Raw genomic sequence first — 17842 nt, forward strand, 5'->3', positions numbered from 1 at the left:
GATATTGATTGTTTATTAAGAAAATCGTTCACCAACTTCTCCCCGCGGGGTTTGTTGCCAAATAAATACAGTACAATATTTTTAAAAGAAGGCGTCGATGGAGTTGTCGGGAAACGTAGTATTCAAATGCGCAAAGCACAAACGATCACGAGTTCTAAAAACTACATTTCCCAGCATTTGGGGCGGCTTCTCGCGCATGCGCAGTACAGCGATGAAAACTACACGACGCGAAGCCGGCCGACCGTTGAACCGTCGTGTTTACCTTCCATAGCGTCGAAATATCTGCTTTCATCTGACGATACGCTGTAGCTAAGACGTTTCGTTGTGTCTGCCTTGTTTCAAAACACGTTTATTCATCTAAATCAAGTACCATCGGTCAACAAAAAGAAGCGAGAGACGAGAAAGTTGCAATTTTTCATCACACCCAGTAGCTGGAGAAGGAGAGCTAGCAGCAGCGGCGTCGTCTCATATCCGGATCGTCACAAAACGGGAAGATTCGAGCTTCTTGTGTTCTTGTTGGGGGTTAAGAGTTTAGCGCAATGGCGTGTGGGGCTACGCTGAAGAGGACTCTGGATTTTGACCCATTAATGAGCCAGGCTTCCCCCAAGAGGAGGAGGTGCGCCCCGATACGGTCTCCCGTCTCCTCGCCGCAGAAGTACCTCCGCCTGGAGCCTTCGCCGTTCGGACAAGTGTCGTCCAGACTTACCACAGGTTTGTATTTTTATGCCTTCAAAAGTGTTTTATTTGACAGAGTTGGACTTCTAACTGTTGCCAATGATTAGCTTGAGATAGCAAACCTTGGTATGCTGAAATGGACTCCAATCTCATTGACAATTTAAATCTGATCATTTTTGGACTGATTTTGTCTTACGCGTTGACTCTCAAGTGAATCGTGGTTTTGGTTCCGTCACAGAGCAAATCCTGCACAACATCAAACAGGAGTATAAGCGGCTCAAACGGCGAAACTTGGACACGTATTTCCAACAAGTAGACGGCTTCTCGACTCTGGATCTTCTCAATGTCCCCAGTGCATCTTCCCCATCAGGTAACAGTTGAACTCTCGGGCTGGATTTACACTATAAAGTCCAACTGGCCCAATTCTGGATTGTCATGACACTGCAGGATTACTTCTAATATATATAGGGCAGCAATAGAATAATCAATTTAAAAGAAAAAAAAACTGTATTTACAGATAGGCTGCAAAATAATCATGCCCCATTATACAGCATTCCAAACTATGCAAATAATTTAGTCTGATTTCTACAAATGCAATTGGCATAGTTTTGAAGTCATCAAAAGTTACTAGAATCATTTAAATGTTTCCCAACAAACCTTCCAATGGTAACTATTCATTTCCCCCAAATTAAAATGGAGTTTCTGTTCTTTTCATAATCTGACTGTTCTCTCTTGTCTGGATCTTTTGGTTTTGTAATAACTGTGAGATTTCTTCTCCGGACAGGTTCTTGCTCAGGTGCGTCCTCCCCCACCAAGAAGGAGCAGCCTTTATTTTCCCTTCGGCAAGTTGGAATGATCTGCGAAAGACTACTAAAGGAACGCGAGGATAACATTCGAGAGGAGTATGATGAGATTCTGACCACAAAATTAGCAGGTATGATGAACACAGTATTTCCTCACAATGAGAGTCATGTTAACCTTTTTGTTTTTTAACCAACAGAGCAGTATGATGCCTTTGTCAAGTTCACGCATGATCAGCTCATGCGAAGGTTTGGAGAACAACCTGCCAGCTGTGAGTTTTATTTTTTCTTTCACGTTTCTCTATGAAATTGCATTTCACGTAACATATCAGGACGTATATATGTATAATTTGTGGGATTCAGTTCACTGAATAAAGAATCCTCTGGTGTCGTCTCCCATCACTAGATGTTTCTTGAGTGGACATGGCGAATAATTGAATCTGCTGGATGCTGGAGTGGTCCATTTGGACTTTGTCCCAGCTGTGCCATATCGCCTCCCAGTGGACTTGATGGACTAGTCTGTGGCTTTTACGTTTCTGCTGTTGCTGCTGCCGTTTAGGAGGACTCCCCTGCTGTTGTTGTGTCTGACCCTCCGTGACGTCCCAAAGTGGCCTCGCAACATTTCTTTGGCTTTCTTCTCTGGAGGCCTTCACATATTCAAGGTCAACTGCCACCGTAACGGTCTCTGGCCTTCTTAATCCAATTCACTTCTCAGTTGTTCTTGTTTTACAAATGGAAATTTAGTTTGTACCTTTTTGAAAAAGGGATTAGATCCTGTCAAAGGGAGCTTTCAGACTAGACTCGATGGATTAGAGAATTTTTTTTTACAACAGGCATTTATTGCATCTGCATTACACTGACTTTTACTCAAAACACCAAAACATTTGCTTGTTGTAATAAAGGAGGGGGGGGGGGGGGGGGGTCTTAAAATCTCAAGAACTAATAAACTGTTTTTACAGGCATGTCTTTGTGATTACCTGGTTTCAATGGAGGTTTTGAATACAAATGTATTTGACCACATTATTTTCCAGCCCACACTGCAAGTAATGTTTTTTTATTGTTTTATCATGGCCAGATGACATAAAAGATGAATTTTACAAGCACCTTGGTAATTTTTTCTTTAGAAATTGACTTGAGCCCTTAGGCTATTAGCTTAAGGATGTGTATTTCACAAATAATGTGTAGAAATATTGGGAGTATCCATTTATAAATTATTTTATCTTAAAACCAAGTCAACAATTCATTTAACAATCCGCACAATATTCATCAGAATGTGCATTCTTGTTTTTAGTACCAGACATTTAAAATTCATGTATATCCAATTCTTTCCAAAACACAAGAAATGGGTTTTGAAATGCCGATCTAGCATTGTTTTTCATCGAAAATTTTACAACAATACAGAATAAAAGGTCTACAAATAGAAATGTGATCATCGAACTACACGCATGCGCACTTTGACGTCACGGTAACACGGCCTCTGATTGGGCGAGATACCGGAAAACATTTAATTAACAGGAAGCGTTTGTTTTCTAACCATGTGAAAGGCACCATGAGCCTATTAGTGTTGTCTTTTCTAATTATTTGAAGGCACAATGTGCACATTCGTGCAATTATTACCATGCATGCTTTTTAATTTAAGAGCTGTAGAGTTCACAACCTAGGAATATGGCTTCTTTTTTCGGACGAGCAATAGCAGCGAAGGTAATGAGAACAGGTGCTTGGAAACATAACATTTCTTCAGTGGAAAGTTAAATGTAGTTGAATTTTATTGCTCTTCATAAAAAAAAAAAAAACTTGTATGAACTTGTTTTTACTTTTTGTGCAGCTGGCCAGGACACTGCATCAGTCTGAGGACCTCTTCATACCGGCTCTTTCCGCTGTCCCAGTCTTTAAGAAACAGTAAAGCGTTTTCTATTTGCCCTCCACACTCTTTACAGTTGAACCTTTCAAAACATTTTCTAAAGCTTTGTGTAACTTTTCTTTTTAGGCAGACTGCTGACTTGAGGCTATCAATTAGCATTTTAAGAACCAATGGGGCTCTACCAGCAAGTGGGGACATCCAGATGCAAACAGAACACTTGGCGAATCAGGTAGGATTTATCAGCAACATAACAAAAAAGATATCTAGTATCATATTTTAACTCAAATAACAATAGAGCAATTGAATATTTTGTGGCAAACCTCAGGACCAGGCCTGCAGTTAGTGGGATAATATATTTGTCCTTTGTGATGTTTTGTTTTTGATGACTTAGTGACAGTTATTGGCAGACAGTCATGGAATAAAGTTGTTCCTCACTTCTGCCACAATGTGTTTTTTTTTTCTGCGTCATAAACACACACATGCACACTTGAGTGGTATGTGGTTGCTGTTTTTTTGGGTACTCAGACCCAACTAGTAAAATGTGTGCCTTTTCTAGATCCAAGTCAAAAACATGCAATCTGCCTTTTTTCTACTAAGTCCTTAATTCTCCAATATCATTTTCAGTTAAAGCGGGACAGCTTGGTGCAGGATATAGCGACAGGAAGTGCTGTAATCAACTTCACAATTAACCGCAAACTTCTTGCTCAGGTTTGTATTATTGTTATTATTATTTACCAGTATTATTGACTATGGCTCATGTTCCTAACCCGTCACTTCTGTCCTTTTCTGTTCTAGAAAATACTGGAACCGTTAGGAACGGGGCACCACGGCAAAATTGAGCTTCACAATGAACTTTTTAATTCTCTTAAGAAAGGAACGACATTAGTAGAGTACAGGTATGTTTTCCAATATAATGTCTCATAGTTTCTCAGCAAACAGTGATACGTGTATGTGTTGTAGCTCTCCAAACATTGCCAAAAAGTTCCACGCAGGACACTTGCGATCTACAATTATAGGTGAATTATTGCTTGTAATATAAGCACAATAATAAAAATGAAAATCAGATGAGGGTAGCTCAGACTCTTTGTGCAGGGAACTTCATTGCCAACTTGAAGGAGTCTCTTGGGAACAAAGTTATTCGAATGAACTACCTTGGAGACTGGGGAATGCAGTTTGGTGAGTGATTATGATGGAAAAGAAATGAAGTGCTGAACACATGTTTTTGCTGGTTTAATCAAATCCTTCATTGTTGTGGAAATTTGCCATACTTGTTCTCAACCTTTTTTTTTTCCAGGTTTGCTGGGAGCTGGATTCAGCCAGTTTGGCAGCAAGGAGCAATTAAAAGAAAATCCTTTACAGCATTTATTCGAGGTGAAAATTCATATTCTGTAAACAATAAATGTTTTTGTTTCTTTTGTTTTTTTTGTTTTTATAGTATAATCAGGGTTCTCTTGATACCTTAAAAATCTCAAGACATTGAATTCTTAAATAAGAACCAACCCTAAAAACAATGCCTTAGTTGGTTTTAAATAAATACACACAAAAATGTTAAAAAATGCAAACACATGACCAATATGATATTGTAATTACTGGTTGTCTTACTAGATGAAACTTTGACACCATCTTGTGGCATCTTGGTGCCAAACAACCCTAACACCTCGACTGAACTTTGCATGTCAGGTTTAAGCTAATTTAAGCCATTTTACTTTCCAAACACAAATATTTCTTTTCAAGGATCACATATATTGTATGTTTTGCAGGTATATGTAAAGGTCAACAAAGAAGCAGAGCACAACGAGGAAACCATGCTGGCGGCCAGGGATTTCTATCGGCAGCTGGAGCAGAATGAGAGTCGGGCCGTGTCACTATGGCAACAGTTCAGGGACATCACTGTGAGCGAGTATCAGCATGTTTACAAGGTACAACCCGGTGCTCCGCCTCTGTTGTGTAGCCCAGCGTCATATTGATGATGTTTTTGGACTGTCAGCGGTTAGGGGTCCACTTTGATGTCTACTCGGGGGAGTCCTTTCACCAGGAGAGAGTCCAGGAGGTGGTACGGCAGTTGCAGAACAGAGGCCTGTTAAAGACCACAGAGTATGTGGATCAGTAATCGCTAATATGCATTTGTTTCATGGCGATAGTCAGCCAATTGATGAGTAAAAGTTTTGCAGGAAGGGGACCGGCATAGTGGATCTCTCAGTCGGAGACCGGAGCAACGTGTGTACTGTCCTTCGCAGCGATGGCACAAGCCTCTACATCACCAGGTTGCTGCCGTTTGTAACAAATTCAGATGGAGAAAGTTCAACCCAGTGAAACTTACAATTTGCCACATAGCATCAAATGTGACACTTGGTCCTTGAAAGCAGTCGACAGCTCATGGATGAAATTGTGATTTCATGAGTGGAATGTTGTGAATTTCCACACCTCTCGCTTTTGGTTATTACATAGCCATTGGAGGAGTCCACTGATTTGTTTTTGTTTCAGGGACATTGCGGCAGCCATTGACCGAGAAGAAAAGTACCATTTCGATGAGATGATTTATGTGGTAAGGACATTTTGCTTTTATTTTTTTTAACTAATTATAGTGTTAACTCAGGCCAGATTATTTTAAAATCAGCAAAAAAATAGTATTTTTTCCCCCTGCACATATTACAATGTAACACAAAGTAAAACAAACAAAAATAAAAGCTTTTTTTTTTTTACTTTGTGTTACATTGTAATATGTATTTACAACAAAGTAAAGTTAAAACAAGTTCTTCCTGCAATTTGATCTGGTTTGACTTAAGGTCATACTCTTTTGTAGACACCCATAAATAAAATGTAGTTTGTGTACTGGCTTTTCTGTTATCTCACTCATGCGTGTCAAACACAAATCTAGCTGGAAAGATTAGTTATGCAAACATGGCAGCCAGTACATGATTTGTTAAAGGGCGTCAAGCGCAAATGCAAGTCAGCACGCTAACAATGACATTGTTTGTCATTTTTCAAGACAGATAAAAGTCAAACACACCACTTTCAGCAGTTGTTCCAGATCTTGCAAGTGATGGGACATTCCTGGGCTGACAGGTCGATGGACACACACTCACACACAAAAGAAGCTACTCTGCATTTAGAACTTCTCCAACAAGTCTAATATGAAGCGTTTGCGCAGGTGTCATCATGTACCCTTCGGCCTGGTGAAGGGCATGAAGACCCGGACCGGAGAGGTGGTCTTCTTAGAGGACATTCTGGACGAGGCTCGTGCCAGAATGTTGACCAATATGAGCCATTCAAAAAGTACAACTGCCTCTTTTGGTTGCATCTTATTTTCCTGTCAAATCTCGTGTCAAGGTTTCCTCATTCATGTCTTGCAGTGACAAAGGAAATGGACGATCCAGAAGACACCGCGCAGAAAGTGGGAATCAGTGCGTTAATAGTCCAGGTGAACAAGAACGTGTCGAGCCTTTACTGTGGCGGGTCTGCTTAGTTTCAAGATGAATGAAGATAAAAATAACCCCATAAATGTGTTTTAGGATTTCAAAGGTCCACTGCAGGGGGACTACAAGTTTGACTGGGACAAGATGCTGCAGGCTCAGGGAGACACGGGCGTTTTCCTCCAGTACACGCATGCACGCCTCTGCAGGTGCGTTAACAGACATTGAGATGTTTGTCGCTAATCAAAACAGCAGCACCTATCGAGGCATGTAAGGTCTCTCAAGTGGATTGTGGAACTAGATCTCCTGAGCTTTGTGAATCTTTTGAATTGTTTCAAGCAGTTGAGAAATGTGGACTGAGGTATACGTAAATACTCCTCTTGATGCAGTTTAATACGCATGAATGACGACATCGACGCCGCGACATTCGACGCGTCGCTTCTAAGCGAGCAGTCGGGCGTGTCCGTTCTTCAGCATCTCCTTCGGTAAGTTCAACAACTTGCCATTCTTATTCCGAGTTTCCCCCCATCAAAACACGGCCCTTGTGTCTTCCCGCAGCTATGATGAGGTGTTGTACCAGTCGGCGCAGGATCTGCAACCCAAACACTTACTCAACTTCCTGTTGAAGCTGTGGTAAGGCCCAACGAGGAGGTTATGGTGTGAGATGTTTGGAGACTGGTGGATTCTCAAACAAGGAGTATTGCTGTCTTGCAGCCACCTGACCGCCTCAGCACACAGAGACCTGCCAGTCAAAGGGAGCCCGCAGCAGATCGCTCAGGTAAAAAAAAAAAAGGTTGATTCTATCTACCCTAGCTTTAAACCCTATTTTGAAACACTAACCCTAACTCCGGTATGAAACACTACTCTGGAGCCCCTGAGCCTGGCTTTGAAGACTACTTTGAAACCCTAACTCCGGTATGAAACACTACTCTGGAGCCCCTGAGCCTTGCTTTGAAGCCTACTTTGAAACCCCGCTATGAAGCCCCTGAGCCTGGCTTTAAAGCCTACTTATAAACCCTAACTCTAGTATGAAACCCTACTCTGGACCCCCTGAGCCTAGCTTTAAAACCTACTTTGAAACCCTAACTCTAGATGACAGTAAAAAGTAACAGTGCTTGCATATTGATATTTGTTTCCTACCCTATTAAAATAATCAAGATTCGAAATGAATAAATAAAAAATAATAATTCACAACTTAGTCATATTTACAAAGGGTGGAGTATAAACTAATGTGTCTTTTTGGAATGCTCACAGGCGAGGAAGAGACTATTCAGCGGGACCTGCTCAGTACTAGCCAACGGGATGAGAATCCTTGGCATCATCCCAGTGGATAAGATGTAAACATTGAACTTAATCGCAACTTCCATTATTAGTTATTTACAAACTACAAAACGGTTCCTCTGTACATTCGGAATACAATTCCAAACTTTGTCTCGTTGTAAATGCGTGCACTCCAATTTGGCATTTTACTGACACAAAATAGAAAACACAGGCGATGACATCACCACTGTGTGATGTGCTCTTGTCATTTCAAGTATGAAAACAATTCTGTACATTCATAATCAAGTGGTACACAAGTTGGGGGGGAAACATCAAAATCAATGACAGGTGCAGTTGTTGGTCCTTGTTTTTCTAACAGTGCGACCTCTGACATTTTATCAAATGATAAGCTATGTACACAAGTTTTCAGTCTTTGACCCCGCCCCCCCCCAAAATCACTTTGCATTGCTTCACTTACCCTTTGCACAGACAGAATCCACATAATGGGATTCTTATAGAATGATTAAAACCAAAACACAAAAAAAATAGTTTATTGGCTCGGGTGGTGGGAGGATTTCTCCTCCTCAGTCCATGTGGAAGAGGGACCCGATAGTGAGTGGGCCAAGTCACACAGTAACCAAATTCTGTTTGGACTCTCCGTTGGCCTGTTCCTGTTTGAGTGTGGACACGTCCTGCTTTGGAAGGCCGTACAGATAGATGGACAGGCACACCAGGGTGGCGCCCAACATGAATGTGGTTGCTGTCGGAGAAGCCAGAACATCAGGAAGTTAAATTCAACAGCCTAAACACACTGTACATATTGACAATCATCGAAAAAGTACCTCAAATATTTCCTAATGGTCAGACTTAGGGCTTTTATTTTGGTGAGTGGTTCTAATGTTCCTATGTTGAATCTGTATTGTATTTGCATTTTGAATTCAACAGCTGAAATAAGTACTTTTGTAACCTTGAATGAAGCAATACTTCAGGGTGGCAAGCCTAAAAGTTCATCTCTGACCCAGTACGTGACTTGTAGATGTTCGACACCTGCATGGCTTCACAAGAAAACATACTGAAGAGCAACAATAGGAAGGAGGATTATCTTACTTATGTGCAATCCAAACAAGAAGACGGACGCCAAGGTGGAAAGGACGATGGCGGCCGCCGCCGAGAAGCCCTTCATGATGTTGTCGGTGTACTTCACCACGACGGACGTGTACAGGCCTCCCACGCTCGCCAGGACTGCCAGAGAGATGAAGTCAAGCACAGCCAAGAAAGGTGGCCCAGAAAGTCTCTGCCATTATTATACTCACAAACGACAAAGCACACCCAGGGCGTGTATCCAAAAAAGAAGCCTTTTTCTAGGACCTTCTCGCCGTCCGTCACCACCACGCCCATGAAGGTAATGGCGATACCAGACACGTACATCTGGATGTTCCTCACCCACAGCGACGTGTCGGAGCTCTTCAGCACCTTCTCAAAGTACACACCTGAAGCACAGTTAGATGGAGTTACAACAGAGCCGAGGAAAGTCATGCGGCTGGTCGGTGGCTACCTGCAAAGCCGGAGCACACGACAGCGATAATGATGGCAATGAAGCCAACGAGACGGTTTTGCTCAATCTGGACAGAAGAAGACGTGAAGAAGGCTGTGTTCAGAATCACTAGTAAGTTTAGGTCATAAAATTGAACGATCTAGTATTTCAAAAATAATACTGAGTTGGAGACATACTTGGACTTTGGCGGCATCTCCGGGTTTCCATTGCACGAGGATAACCCCCACTAACAGCAAAAAGATGGCCACACACTGCCTCTTGCTGAGGGTCCGGTTCAGCATCAAGAACATGCACAGTGCCGTGCATGGGATCTTCAGCTGATAGGTCACCTGCACACACAAACATGGCAAGTGGACTTTTTGTATGATCTGATCAATTGGAGTATGACTGACTGATTGTTGCAATTCATGTGATCTTTTCTTCAAGCAGGTTCTCCCAGGTTGAGCTTACCTGATAAATTGCAGCATCGAGGTTGCTCAATGCCAGGAATGCCATGTTGTTCTGGACCGCGTACACCACAGATGGTACACTCAGCTTCAGCAAGCCTCTCGGGTTGCACAGTACGTACTCCTTGATGGCACCCAGCAGCTTTCTTGGGCTTCTGGTTTCTCTGAGAAGTCAATGGAATGGGTGCAGGGGGGAATCTCAATCGCTCTCTTCCGGGATGCAGACTGGTCGTTCGAGATCACTTACCTTGCCAACATCCCAATGCTCAGTACTAGTTTGATAACTTCGGTGAGACACACGGCGGTGGTAGAAAAGTACAAAACCTCGGACGAGAAAGTCCTCGTGTAGCGGACAGCCACCGTGTATGCGGCCGCCACCAGAGTCATCACTGTCAGGCAGTACAGCTTGAAGACCAGGCTCACATTCTCTGAGAGGCGGACGGAAGTAACTCGTCATTACGGTCACTGGCTAAAAGTAACACGTCAGTAAAGTACAACTAGTTAAGTCTTCCTGTAATTTCCATTATTGTGATCGGATCGCGATGGTTAGCTTTCACCGGTTAGCTAAATGGGTGCGTGTGGGTGAAACTCACCGCCGCCCATTGTTGTTGTGATGTGTCCGTCCGCGTTGGAAGGTTAAATCATCTTTTTTGGTCGTGAAAAAGTAGGAAGTCGGTGGGAAAACGTACGCTTTGAAGCGTTTCCGAGACGATCACAGGTATATTTTGGGCTGCACTTCAGAACGGCACTAGGACGGCCCACCATGTCGATGGTGTCGTCAACGGAAGTAATGTTGGCTCGTGAGTGAACGATTCGTACAAAAGAACGAATCTTTTCAATTACTTCTCTGGTTCTTCTATATCAAACAAATTTGTTTTAGGTTCATTTACCTGACATGTTTCGGCGGAATCTTCCGCCTTCATCAGAGTCTTTTCAGTTCATATACTTCAACCAGTAGGTGTCGGTAATGCTCATTGTAGCCGGTGCCACCTCGTCTTAAAACGAAACGAAGAAGAAAATGACGTAACTTCCGGTTCATCGCGTTAAATAACGTGTACACGCCTAAATATTGTTATCCAATATAACTACTGCGATTTCACATTAGATTGCTGGTTTGAAATTTACTTTTATTATTATTTTAATAAACATTTATGTTGAAACCTGACTGGTGTTTTATTCCTTGTTTTTATTTTGTGTTTTACATTGTATAATATGTGTTGGTGTCCCCCCAAATAAAGAGCAAGTAGTCAAATACACATTCTTGACACGTACAAAATGCATAAAGTTATTAGGTACACCTGAAAATGGCGGTGTACCTAATGGGGTGTCTATGTGACGTCACTGATCAAACAGCCAATCAGAAAGTGGGGGTGAGGGCGGGTGTGGCACTTTTCACTTTCAGTTAAGCTTTGGCCAAGAATTTTCCCTAATGAAGTGGCCTCTTATTAGGTACACTTAAAAATAGCGGTGTACCTAATGACGTGTCCAAGGACGTCACAGAGCAACCAGCCAATCAGAAAGTGGGGGTGAGGGCGGGTGTGGCACTTTTCACTTAAACCAGGGGTGTCGACCTCCAGTCCTCCAGAGGCCGCGTTCCAATATGTTTTCCAAGTGCCCCTCGTTAAGCGCACCTGCGTGAAAAGTTTTAGCCACTTTCACGTTCTGCAGGAGCTAAAACTTTTCACGCAGGTGCGCTTAACGAGGGTATCACATGGACACTCCATTAGGTACACCGCCATTTTCAAGTGTACCTAATAACAGGCCGCTTTATTAGGGAAATATCATGGTCAAAGGTCACAGGTGTCAAGCTCTAGTCCTCGGGCCGCGTTCCAATATGTTTTCCCAAGTTACAAGACAAGTTAGGATAGTCACGGTGGGGAGGGGGGGCGCGAATAGTTTTCTTCTTGCTAGGGGGGGCGTAACAGAAAATAATTGAGATGCACTGGGTTAAATAAAGGTTAACCTAAAAAAAAAAAAAAAAAAAAAAAGTGAACCCTGAACTTTGAACCCGCGGTGACCCCGTGGTGACCCCGTGGTGACCCCGTGGTGACCCCTGGGTGACCTTTGAACCCTGAACTTTTAACTCTAGTTAACAATCGAAAATGTGCACATGACCCCGTGAACTTTGAACCGACCTTTGACCCCTGGGTGAACTTTGAACCGTAAACTTTGACCTTTGACCCCTAGCTAATTACGTTTTTTTTTTTTTTTTTAAACCGGCATAGCAGAACGATCCATGGTCTTCAGATGCCGCGCTGTCGCCATCTCCTGGTCAGTTAGGGAAATGCTTTTGCTGATGTTTTTTTTCTCTCAATTAAGACAAATCATACAGCCAGTTGGTTTTCTATATTTAATATCTGATATCAGACAAAACCAAAATGTGAATCAGTCACCTAGGCCAGTGCTTCTCAAATAGTGGGGCGCGCCGGAAGTGTATTGACTGCCATCTTGCGTTGCCACTTGCTAAGTACGCTCGCTCTTTCCACAGTGAAAATGCCACAGTGTCGTGTACGGTCGCAACAATAAATATGGGAGGAATTTTAGATGTACCCTGTTGTGCTTTTTATGTCATCAAAATCTGGTATTCAGGCGTATGACTTTATTATGCCAAATATACAGTCCATCAACTTGTCAACAGCAATCAATTATATATGATATCAGGGGGCAACTTATGTTGAACTGTCATGAAAAAATATAAAGTCACCAAGTTACAGTATCAAGGTGAAATAAAATAATTTCTTAAGTGACCCAAAATATACTCTCCACAGAAACATCAGCAAACGTCACTGTTGATGGTCGTTTCTTTCAGATGCACCTTCTCGCTAAAGTCTGTTGAATATGATGAAATTCAAAGCATTCTAAAGAGAAATGGAAGCCATGGTCTTGTTACACTTTTCACAAGCACCTCCTCATGTTTGAACCTCTCCTTCAAACTGTGATGTTTAGGTTGCTGTTGTCGGGACTCCCTCAGCATGCTGACTTTGCAGCACACTCTCACGAGTTGACCGTGGGCCCGTGCTCAAAGCCCTCGCTCTCCCTCACCAAGGCCCTCTCCAGGATGACTCGGCCCTCCTTGTATCGCTGACTTTCCTCGGTGGCAAATTCGTACATCCAGCCCAGCTTGCTGTTGCAGTTTTTGCAGCTGACGTCACGCACCATGTGTCTTCCCGTCAGCATGACCCTGTCTTGAACCTCGCTGTGCTGTAGATTTACAACCTGGGTACAGAACAGAAAACATTCGACAATTTCAGAGCTCAATCCCCCCCCCCCCAAAACGATCAGATGGCAGCTTTGCCTCCACAAGGGAACACCTTGTTGAACAAAAAGGCCCGACCAGTAGCTCCAGTGAAGCGAGTGGAGATCAGCTCGGCTCGGTTGGTCAGAATAGTGTCACAGTTGGCACAGGAGAAGAGGCAAATGCCTCCAATGTGGTCCAAGAAGATGCGGCCCATCGTGCACTTCATCAAACACAAGATGAGAAGATGCAACACACAGAACCACGAGCTATTCATGGTTAATGCATTTTTGGAGTGACACATTTCTAAATGAACATATGAACACTTTCCTGACTTTTGCAGCTTCAATCATTTTGGCGAAATAATGCATTTGACGCCTACGACGCCAGCAAAGATGAAAGATCCAGGAGGACATTTAAGCTTGAACATTGAGTCGAGTTAGGTTTCAATTGTAGTCGATAGCAGCTCTGTTACAAATGTCATCCTTGACCACGTCAAAAAAATAAAAGAAATAATATTACCTGTATGTTTACAGAGTCAGGCAACGACAAACGGGAAGGACGTGGAACATTTCCTACCTTCCTTGCAAGATATTTAAAGAACGATTGAGTGAGCTTTTTGAAACGTTGCAAATCGATTTCGTTTGGTGCTCGATGTCAACAAAACCGACGTTGAAAAGGGAGTGAGGGAGTCACGAGGGCGTTTGTTGACGTCCTCCATTGTCTTCTTCGTTCCTGGCAGACTACGTGACGCACAATTTCTGTAGATTCATGAAACGGAGTTTCGTCTTGTCGCCGTCTTGTGGACAACTGTAGTAACTACACGTATGCCATTTAAAATAGGTTGATTAGTACATAAATAAAACTAATGTACGCTTGCATGAGTAAAGATTAAAGCTTTTTTTCTGAATGAGTTTGAATAATAAAAAAAGCTTTTAAACCGCTCTTTATAAAAAAAATATGACGTCCTCCATTTTCTTCTTCGTTCCTGGCAGACTACGTGACGCACAATTTCTGTAGATCCATGAAACGGAGTTTCGTCTTGTCGCCGTCCTGTGGACAACTGTAGTAACTACACGTATGCCATTTAAAATGGGCTGATAAGTACATAAATAAAACTAATGTACGCTTGCATAAGTAAAGATTAAAGCTTTTTTTTCTGAATGAGTTTGAATCATAAAAAAAAACTTTTAAACCGCTCTTTATAAAAAAAATATGACGTCCTCCATTTTCTTCTTCGTTCCTGGCAGACTATGTGACGCACAGATTCTGTAGATTCATGAAACGGGGTTTCGTTTTGTCGCCGTCTTGTGGACAACTGTAGTAACTACACGTATGCCATTTAAAATGTACTGATAAGTACATAAATAAAACTAATGTACGCTTGCATAAGTAAAGATTAAAGTTTTTTTTCTGAATGAGTTTGAATAATAAAAAAAGCTTTTAAACCGCTCTTTATAAAAAAAATATGACGTCCTCCATTTTCTTCTTCGTTCCTGGCAGACTACGTGACGCACAATTTCTGTAGATTCATGAAACGGAGTTTCATCTTGTCGCCGTCTTGTGGACAACTGTAGTAACTACACGTATGCCATTTAAAATGGGCTGATAAGTACATAAATAAAACTAATGTACGCTTGCATAAGTAAAGATTAAAGCTTTTTTTTCTGAATGAGTTTGAATAATAAAAAAAAACTTTTAAACCGCTCTTTATAAAAAAAATATGACGTCCTCCATTTTCTTCTTCGTTCCTGGCAGACTATGTGACGCACAATTTCTGTAGCTTCATGAAACGGGGTTTCGTCTTGTCGCCGTCTTGTGGACAACTGTAGTAACTACACGTATGCCATTTAAAATAGGCTGATTAGTACATAAATAAAACTAATGTACGCTTGCATGAGTAAAGATTAAAGCTTTTTTTCTGAATGAGTTTGAATAATAAAAAAAGCTTTTAAACCGCTCTTTATAAAAAAAATATGACGTCCTCCATTTTCTTCTTCGTTCCTGGCAGACTACGTGACGCACAATTTCTGTAGATTCATGAAACGGAGTTTCGTCTTGTCGCCGTCCTGTGGACAACTGTAGTAACTACACGTATGCCATTTAAAATGGGCTGATAAGTACATAAATAAAACTAATGTACGCTTGCATAAGTAAAGATTAAAGCTTTTTTTTCTGAATGAGTTTGAATAATAAAAAAAAACTTTTAAACCGCTCTTTATAAAAAAAATATGACGTCCTCCATTTTCTTCTTCGTTCCTGGCAGACTATGTGACGCACAGATTCTGTAGATTCATGAAACGGGGTTTCGTTTTGTCGCCGTCTTGTGGACAACTGTAGTAACTACACGTATGCCATTTAAAATGTACTGATAAGTACATAAATAAAACTAATGTACGCTTGCATAAGTAAAGATTAAAGCTTTTTTTTCTGAATGAGTTTGAATAATAAAAAAAGCTTTTAAACCGCTCTTTATAAAAAAAATATGACGTCCTCCATTTTCTTCTTCGTTCCTGGCAGACTATGTGACGCACAATTTCTGTAGCTTCATGAAACGGAGTGTCGTCTTGTCGCCGTCTTGTGGACAACTGTAGTAACTATACGTATGCCATTTAAAATAGGCTGATAAGTACATAAATAAAACTAATGTACGCTTGCATAAGTAAAGATTAAAGCTTTTTTTCTGAATGAGTTTGAATAATAAAAAAAGCTTTTAAACCGCTCTTTATAAAAAAAATATGACGTCCTCCATTTTCTTCTTCGTTCCTGGCAGACTATGTGACGCACAATTTCTGTAGCTTCATTAAACGGAGTTTCGTCTTGTCGCCGTCTTGTGGACAACTGTAGTAACTACACGTATGCCATTTAAAATAGGCTGATTAGTACATAAATAAAACTAATGTACGCTTGCATAAGTAAAGATTAAAGCTTTTTTTCTGAATGAGTTTGAATAATAAAAAAAGCTTTTAAACCGCTCTTTATAAAAAAAATATGACGTCCTCCATTTTCTTCTTTGTTCCTGGCAGACTACGTGACGCACAATTTCTGTAGATTCATGAAACGGAGTTTCGTCTTGTCGCCGTCTATGGACAACTGTAGTAACTACACGTATGCCATTTAAAATGGGCTGATAAGTACATAAATAAAACTAATGTACGCTTGCATAAGTAAAGATTAAAGCTTTTTTTTCTGAATGAGTTTGAATAATAAAAAAAGCTTTTAAACCGCTCTTTATAAAAAAAATATGACGTCCTCCATTTTCTTCTTCGTTCCTGGCAGACTATGTGACGCACAATTTCTGTAGCTTCATGAAACGGAGTTTCGTCTTGTCGCCGTCTTGTGGACAACTGTAGTAACTATACGTATGCCATTTAAAATAGGCTGATAAGTACATAAATAAAACTAATGTACGCTTGCATAAGTAAAGATTAGAGCTTTTTTTCTGAATGAGTTTGAATAATAAAAAAAGCTTTTAAACCGCTCTTTATAAAAAAAATATGAAGTCCTCCATTTTCTTCTTCGTTCCTGGCAGACTATGTGACGCACAATTTCTGTAGCTTCATGAAACGGAGTTTCGTCTTCTCGCCGTCTTGTGGACAACTGTAGTAACTACACGTATGCCATTTAAAATAGGCTGATTAGTACATAAATAAAACTAATGTACGCTTGCATGAGTAAAGATTAAAGCTTTTTTTCTGAATGAGTTTGAATAATAAAAAAAGGTTTTAAACTGCTCTTTATAAAAAAAATATGACGTCCTCCATTTTCTTCTTCGTTCCTGGCAGACTATGTGACGCGCAATTTCTGTAGCTTCATGAAACGGAGTTTCGTCTTGTCGCCGTCTTGTGGACAACTGTAGTAACTACACGTATGCCATTTAAAATGGGCTGATAAGTACATAAATAAAACTAATGTACGCTTGCATAAGTAAAGATTAAAGCTTTTTTTTCTGAATGAGTTTGAATAATAAAAAAAAACTTTTAAACCGCTCTTTATAAAAAAAATATGACGTCCTCCATTTTCTTCTTCGTTCCTGGCAGACTATGTGACGCACAATTTCTGTAGATTCATGAAACGGGGTTTCGTTTTGTCGCCGTCTTGTGGACAACTGTAGTAACTACACGTATGCCATTTAAAATGTACTGATAAGTACATAAATAAAACTAATGTACGCTTGCATAAGTAAAGATTAAAGCTTTTTTTTCTGAATGAGTTTGAATAATAAAAAAAGCTTTTAAACCGCTCTTTATAAAAAAAATATGACGTCCTCCATTTTCTTCTTCGTTCCTGGCAGACTATGTGACGCACAATTTCTGTAGCTTCATGAAACGGAGTTTCGTCTTGTCGCCGTCTTGTGGACAACTGTAGTAACTACACGATGCCATTTAAAATAGGCTGATTAGTACATAAATAAAACTAATGTACGCTTGCATGAGTAAAGATTAAAGCTTTTTTTCTGAATGAGTTTGAATAATAAAAAAAGCTTTTAAACCGCTCTTTATAAAAAAAATATGACGTCCTCCATTTTCTTCTTCGTTCCTGGCAGACTATGTGACGCACAATTTCTGTAGCTTCATGAAACGGAGTTTCGTCTTGT

At 40.9% G+C, this 17842-nt stretch overlaps 4 protein-coding genes across 7 annotated transcripts; 2 read left to right on the forward strand and 2 right to left on the reverse strand.

Annotated features, from left to right (window-relative positions):
• Positions 1-205: 205 nt before the first annotated feature.
• Positions 206-2575, forward strand: akirin2 (akirin 2). The gene is made up of 5 exons (XM_061270802.1): positions 206-711; positions 914-1045; positions 1460-1609; positions 1676-1747; positions 1882-2575. The coding sequence occupies exons 1-5, from the start codon at positions 540-542 to the stop codon at positions 1890-1892; spliced, it is 537 nt and encodes a 178-aa protein (XP_061126786.1). The 5' UTR covers positions 206-539; the 3' UTR covers positions 1893-2575.
• Positions 2576-2971: 396 nt separating this feature from the next.
• On the forward strand, positions 2972-8250 carry rars2 (arginyl-tRNA synthetase 2, mitochondrial). Its single transcript, XM_061270652.1, has 20 exons — positions 2972-3176; positions 3301-3374; positions 3463-3565; positions 3961-4044; positions 4132-4232; positions 4297-4352; positions 4429-4512; positions 4631-4707; positions 5097-5255; positions 5324-5430; positions 5508-5600; positions 5821-5881; positions 6326-6402; positions 6488-6612; positions 6690-6757; positions 6849-6958; positions 7139-7234; positions 7308-7382; positions 7464-7527; positions 8004-8250. The coding sequence occupies exons 1-20, from the start codon at positions 3141-3143 to the stop codon at positions 8088-8090; spliced, it is 1737 nt and encodes a 578-aa protein (XP_061126636.1). The 5' UTR covers positions 2972-3140; the 3' UTR covers positions 8091-8250.
• Positions 8251-8544: 294 nt separating this feature from the next.
• Positions 8545-11012, reverse strand: slc35a1 (solute carrier family 35 member A1). Of its 2 annotated transcripts, none has more exons than XM_061270655.1 (8): positions 10901-11012; positions 10258-10438; positions 10015-10174; positions 9741-9893; positions 9565-9631; positions 9323-9499; positions 9117-9251; positions 8545-8769 (listed from the first exon to the last, which is right to left on the reverse strand). In XM_061270655.1, exons 1-8 carry the CDS (start codon positions 10905-10907, stop codon positions 8636-8638), a joined length of 1014 nt encoding a protein of 337 aa, XP_061126639.1. In that variant the 5' UTR covers positions 10908-11012; the 3' UTR covers positions 8545-8635. The 2 variants fall into 2 exon arrangements, with proteins under 2 accessions (XP_061126639.1, XP_061126637.1); XM_061270653.1 differs by lacking the exon at positions 10901-11012 and adding an exon at positions 10604-10893.
• Positions 11013-12594: 1582 nt separating this feature from the next.
• LOC133146752 (protein yippee-like 5) lies at positions 12595-13995 on the reverse strand. 3 transcript variants are annotated; one of them, XM_061270764.1, is made up of 3 exons: positions 13768-13995; positions 13322-13468; positions 12595-13226 (listed from the first exon to the last, which is right to left on the reverse strand). In XM_061270764.1, exons 2-3 carry the CDS (start codon positions 13460-13462, stop codon positions 13005-13007), a joined length of 363 nt encoding a protein of 120 aa, XP_061126748.1. In that variant the 5' UTR covers positions 13463-13468; positions 13768-13995; the 3' UTR covers positions 12595-13004. The 3 variants fall into 3 exon arrangements, with proteins under 3 accessions (XP_061126748.1, XP_061126747.1, XP_061126746.1); XM_061270763.1 differs by having other exon boundaries at positions 13825-13994; XM_061270762.1 differs by having other exon boundaries at positions 13322-13730; positions 13825-13993.
• Positions 13996-17842: the final 3847 nt, after the last annotated feature.

Source organism: Syngnathus typhle, linkage group LG22, assembly GCF_033458585.1.
Source record: "Syngnathus typhle isolate RoL2023-S1 ecotype Sweden linkage group LG22, RoL_Styp_1.0, whole genome shotgun sequence".
NCBI lineage: Eukaryota > Metazoa > Chordata > Actinopteri > Syngnathiformes > Syngnathidae > Syngnathus > Syngnathus typhle.